This window comes from Galeopterus variegatus, unplaced genomic scaffold, assembly GCF_000696425.1.
Source record: "Galeopterus variegatus unplaced genomic scaffold, G_variegatus-3.0.2 Scaffold11360, whole genome shotgun sequence".
NCBI classification, from domain to species: Eukaryota; Metazoa; Chordata; class Mammalia; order Dermoptera; family Cynocephalidae; genus Galeopterus; species Galeopterus variegatus.
Genome location: NW_007737471.1, coordinates 12,458 through 18,833, shown reverse-complemented (window position 1 = coordinate 18,833; position 6,376 = coordinate 12,458). Strand labels below are relative to the sequence as shown.

General features: G+C 36.6%; 1 protein-coding gene across 1 annotated transcript; it reads left to right on the top strand.

Annotated features, from left to right (window-relative positions):
- The first annotated feature begins 3,468 nt into the window (after positions 1–3,468).
- Positions 3,469–4,386, top strand: LOC103610589 (putative olfactory receptor 2W6). Its single transcript, XM_008594731.1, has one exon. It carries the CDS (start codon positions 3,469–3,471, stop codon positions 4,384–4,386), a length of 918 nt encoding a protein of 305 aa, XP_008592953.1.
- The last annotated feature ends 1,990 nt before the right edge of the window (positions 4,387–6,376 follow it).

Sequence of the window (6,376 nt, the reverse complement as noted above, 5' to 3'; positions counted from 1 at the left end):
TTTAATGAACTGCTTTTTGTTTCAATTTCCTGCCTAATTCTGCTGAATGTCCAGGTGAGTAGGAGCTGACACAGATTATTACTATGTGTATGTGGTGGCCAGATGGTTCTGGAATAAGTTCAATTTTTAATTCTGCAACAAATCTATGAGACTATTTAGATGGTATAATTAATTAGTCATTAAAGGCATCCAAAAAAACACAGCCTCTATACATGTAAGTAAAGGTTAATACAGTATTCCCCCCTTATTCATGGTTTCACTTTTACAGTTTGTTACCTATGTTCAACCAAATTTTGAAATATTAAGTGGAAAATTCCAGAAATAAAGAATTCATAGGTTTTTGATTGCATGCCATTCTAAGTACCTGTCAGGCCATCCTGTTCTGTCCTGCCCAGGACGTGAATCATCCCTTTGTCTAGCATATCCATGCTATATACATTACCTGCCCATTAGTCACTTAGTACTGTCTTCTCAGTTGTGAGATCGACTATCGTAGTATTGCAGGACTTGTGTTCAAGTGACCCTTATTTAATAATGGCCCCAAAGCACAAGACTAGTGATGCCAGCATATTGTTATAATTGTTCTACTTTATTGTTAATTATTGTTAATCTCTTACTGTGACTAATATATAAATTAAGCTTTATCATATGCATGCATGTATAGGAAAAAACATGCTATATACAGGGTTTGGTACTATCCACAGTTTCAGGCATCTACTGGAGGTCTTTAAACATATCTGCTGCAGATAAGGGGGGACTACTGTAATAAGAAATATTATTTCCTGGAGATCAAAAACACATGCACAAAAAAAGGCAGTGTAGTAGGGAACATCAAAATTGATACAACAATGCCTACAATGTTGAGGAGAAAAAATTGGGGGGGTAGGTTGGTAGTGATCGTGCTTATGATTACAATTATAATAATTGGAATGTAGACACTTGGAAATGAATATGGAACGTGATTCTGCTACTAAATGGTGCAGCTTATCCCAGGAAAATGTCATTTAACTTTTTACCTCAAGCTCAACTCCTTCAATAAGGGAAAAATTTATCATGATCAATTGATGCTTATGTCAGAGTTCCAAGGAAGAACAACTTCTCAAAACATATCCCACTCCAAATTATATAATTGACTTGATGGTTTTATTACTTAATCGAACTACATAGACCCATGGGTAACATAGCATATTAAGGCTTTTTAAAAATACTTTTTGCTGTGTATATTTGAGGTTTATAACATGATGTTATGGGATACATATAAATAGTAAAATGGTTACTATAGTGAAGCAGATTAACATATCTGTAATCTCACAGTTACTTTTTTGTGTATGTGACAAGAGCAGCTAAAATCTTATTTAACAAAGATCCCTAATACGATTTTATTAACTTTAGTCCTCATGTTGTACATTAGTTCCTTAGACTTGTTCACCTACATATCCACTATTTTCTATCCTTTGACCTACATCTCCCCATTTCCTCTCCCCCACCCTACCTGTGGTAACCACTGTTTCATTCTCTATCTCTGTGTATTTGAGCTCTTTTTTTTTGCACATATAAGCGAGATCATGCAATATTTTTTTTTCTGTGTCTAGCTAATTTCACTTAGAATAATGTACCCCAGGCTCATCCACACTGTGGCAAAGGGCAGGATTTCCCTTTTTAAGGCTGAATAATATTCCATTGTATACTCATGTGTGTTTGTGTGTATAATATTGTCTTTATCCATTCATCTATTGATGGGCATTTCCATATCTTGGCTATTATGAATTATGCTGCAATGAACATGAAAGTGCAGATATCTTTATGAAGTGGTGATCTCATCTCCTTTGGGTATGTACCCAGAAGAAGGACTGCTGGATCATTGGTAGTTCTATTTTTAATTTCTTTAGAAACCTCCGTACTGTTTTCCATAACTGCCATGCCAATTTACATTCTCACCAACAGTGTAATTCCCTTTTCTCTATACCTTCACCAACATTTATCTTTTGTCTTTTGATTACAGCCATCCTTACAGATGTGAGGTGATAGCCTGTAGTGGTTTTAATTAGCATTTCCCTTATGATTAATGATAGTGAGCACCTTTTCACATATCTGTTAGCCATTTTTATGTCTTTTCTGTAGAAACAGCTGTTAAGGTCCTTTGCCCACTTTTTAATTAGGTTATTTGTTTTTCTGTTATTGAGTTGTAAGAGTTCTTTATAAATTTCTTATATTAACCCCTTATCAGATATGTAGTTTGCAATAATTTTTTTCCCAGACCATAGGTTGAGTGTTTCCTTTCCTGTGCAGAAGCTTTTTAGTTTGATATAGTCCCATTTATTTATTTCTGTTTTTGTGGCCTGAGCTTTTGGTGTGATAATCAAAAACTCATGGGCAAAGCCAATGTTGAAAAGGTTTTCCCCTTTTTTCTCTTCTAGGATTTTTATGGTGTCAAGTCTTACATTTAGGTCTTTTATACATTTTGAGTTAATTTTTGTGTATCATGTAAGATAAGGGTCCACGTTCATTCTTTTGCATGTTGAAATCCGGTTTTCCCAGCACTATTTATTGAAGAGATTGTCTGTTCCCCATTATGTTCTTTTGGTGCCCTTGTCAAAAACTAGTTGACTATATACATTTGGATCTATTTCTGGGCTCCTTTTTATGTTTCATTGGTCTATATTTTTATGCCAGTGACAGACTGTTTTGATTACTATAGCTTTGTAATTTAATTTAAATCAGGAAGTGTGTTGCCTTCAACTTCATTTTTCTTTCTCAGTATTGCTTTGGCTATTTGGAGTTTTTCTGTAGTTCCATACAAATTCTAGGATTGTTTTTTCTATTTCTGTGAAGAATGTCACTGGAATTTTTATAGGGATTGTGTTAAACCTGTATATTGCTTTGGGTCTTATGAACATTTTAACAATATTAATTCTTCCCACCCATGAACATAAAATATCTTTCCATTTATTTGCAGCTTCTTCAATTTCTTTCATCAATGTTTTATAGTTTTCAGGATACAGATCTTTCACCTCCTTGGGAAGAATGTGTGTTCTGCTGCTATTAGATGGAATGTTCTGTTATATGTCTGTTAGATCTATTTGTTCTAAAGTGACCCTGGCACCCAAGCCCACACAGCTTCCTGTCCCCCAAAACACAGGCAGCAGTCCAACACAGCAGGAAAGCCAAGCCCAGGCTGGCACAGGAGGCCCACCCCCTCGATACTAGAACATATTAAGCTTTTTCAATGATTTACGATTCAGCATGATTGGGTTTAGTATATTATTATTAGAATCACTTTGGATACCACTAAATATGGAGAGGCTTTGGGCACTAAACGCTGGGGTAATGTTCAAAGAGATGTTCCAAATGAGAGAAAGCAGGCAAATAAGTGAGTTTTGGACACCCATGACAGATTTTCAGTACTACCTAAGGCTGATGCTATTTTGTGTTACCACAGTATTGTCCCCTAGCCTTTCATAATGTGCAATGGAAACAAGCAATGGAAGTTCGGGAACAGACTTCATCCTTCTGGGATTTTCTGATCAACCCCAATTAGAGTGCATTATCTCTGTGGTTGTCTTCATCTTCTATATTGTGACTCTGGTAGGAAACACAACCATCATCCTCGTATCTTATCTAGATACACAACTCCATACCCCCATGTATTTTTTCTTATCCAATTTGTCTTTTTTGGACCTCTGTTATACAACTAGCATTATCCCCCAGATGCTGGTAAACCTATGGGGCCCAAAAAAATCTATTACATATGGAGGGTGTGTGCTCCAGTTCTTCTTTGCTCTTGACTTGGGAGCCACAGAATGTCTTCTCTTGGCTGTGATGGCCTATGACCGCTATGCTGCTGTCTGTCAACCTCTTCACTACACAGTAATAATGCACCCTCAGCTTTGCCAGAAGATGGTGCTCACTGCCTGGTTGGGTGGTCTTGGCAGTGCCTTAATTCTTTGCTCCTTGACTTTGAAGTTGCCAAGATGTGGGCATCGGGAAGTAAATAATTTTTTCTGTGAGATGCCAGCATTGATCAAGATGGCTTGTGTCTATTCAAAAGTAATTGAGATTGTTGTCTTTGCTCTAGGAGTGGTATTTCTTCTAGTACCTCTATCATTAATTCTCATCTCATATGGAGTTATCACTCAAACTGTAATAAGGATCAAGTCAGCAAAAAGGTGGCAAAAGGTCCTTAATACATGTGGTTCTCACCTCACAGTAGTAACTCTGTTTTATGGAACACTCATTTATATGTACATGAAGCCACAGAATACCATATCCCAAGATGAAGGGAAGTTCTTTACTCTCTTTTACACTATCGTCACACCCAGCCTTAATCCTCTGATATACACTTTAAGAAACAAAGATGTAAAGAGTGCAGTGAAGAGAATACTGTGAATAGAAAAATGTTCAGCAAAGTCATGAGTTAGATGGAAAAAATCAACCAGAGTGTAGACAGCTAAGAAAGACTGACCTTTATCAACAGAAGCTGAACCAATTCATTTATTCAAAGAGCATTTATTGGGTGTTCATCATGTACCAACGATTGTACCAGGTACAAGTTTTAACTTTATAAATAAGTAGAAAATAGAAAGAAATAAGGAAATAGAGATACAGATACATAAATAAAATATAACCCACATGCTTAAAACCTTCAAGACTAATCAGGGACTACAGATAAATATGTAATTATGGAATTTGTAAGTACAATGATAGTGATATGGACAAAGTATTAAACAAAGATTTCACATGGGCACCTATTCTAATGTAGAATTATACTGGACACTGATTATTTCTTCTCAAACTTAAGAGAAATGACACTCCACTTTATTCATATGACATTACTGGAGCAGCCTTTGTGGTGGAGACTGACTGCCTACCAACACGCATACTATCTTCTGCCTCAAGTTTTAACTGGCATGTGACCCCCATCTTGCAAATTACTTTTGCTCCCCTGGCCTCCATCAACACAATGCCAGGGACGTGATATGTGCCGCCTCTGGGTCATCTGAAATATGAAACTGCTTGCTCTCACCTTCCTGTTAGCTGGAATGTGAATGTGGAGGATACCAAGCTTTGACCACGCAAACAAGAACAAACTCCTGAGAGAGAATGTAACACCAAGATGGAAGCACAGCAACCACACCAGCAGAGCAACACCTCCAGACTCTTACAGGAGAAAAATCTTCCTTATTGTGTAACATTAATTAAGCCACTGTATTTTGTGGTCTCTCTATTATATTAACTTAACTCTTACCCTTATGTGGCCCAACACGGAGTTTGGGCTTTATCCTGTAGGGAAGTGTGGCCCCTGGACCAGAAGCATCAGCACTACCTAGCAGCTTATTAGAAATGCAAATTCTTGGGCCCCATCCCAGAACTACTGAATCAACAATCTGAAGATGGGCACAGCAATCTACAGTTTTTTTTTTGTTGGTTTTTTTTTTTTAATTTTTATTTTGTCAATATACAATGTATATGACAGCAATCTACAGTTTTTAAAACTCCATTCCAGGTGATTCTGATCGGCTAAAGTTTGAGAACCACTGTTACAGCAAATAGGGAGATACCGAGTGTCTTATGGCCCACCACCGACACCTCCCGCCCTCCTCCCTCTCTCCCCTCCCCCCCAAGAATGTCCTTTCTGTTTGCTTCTTGTAACAACTACAAAAAAAAGTATAGTCTAAACAAAAAATTAACATGGTTTTATAGATTTCAATTAATTTTCTTCCTGGTAGATATGTAAAACAAGGTAGCTATAGATTTCTCAAAGCTTTCAGGTAAATGCCCTAAATGTCATACTCCACATCAGAGCCAGTTCACAAAAGACTCTTTTTTCCCCACCAATCTGAAGAAATGAGAAAAATAAGAAGTTTGCTTAAGATTAAATAAAGTCAGTGTAAAGTAGCTGGGAACATCTAATCCACATATTTATCATAGCTAGAGTAATAACCCTTCTCCATTAACTACTGGTGCCATCTGTTGGTACTAGAGGAATGGGCATCCAAAATGGTGGATACTTGTATATTTCTCAGACGGAAAATCATGTGATTCACCTTACTGTTTGAAATTTGAAGTTACCATCATCCTACACTTCTCAGTTCCTTCATGTTTCTACATCATTTCATGAGGCATGACTCAGTTCTGTGGGTACACTCTATTTGGTGGCACAGCTCAGTTTACCCTAATTTTTATCCTAAGTTTTCAGTTTATCCTGAATTTGAACTTGAGGCCACCAAACACAGAGCTTTATGTTTGTTTTCAAATATGTTTTCCAGAAATGTTTAAAATAATGTATCAAATGCATTTTAATATCAACAAAGAGAAAATGTTAATCAATGATGTTGCATTTCTTGATTTTAAAATATCATAAATCTTAAATAAAAGA

Bases quoted from the DNA above. Each gene is read 5' to 3' on its own strand.
- LOC103610589 (XM_008594731.1), top strand. From the start codon at position 3,469: ATGGAAACAAGCAATGGAAGTTCGGGAACAGACTTCATCCTTCTGGGA.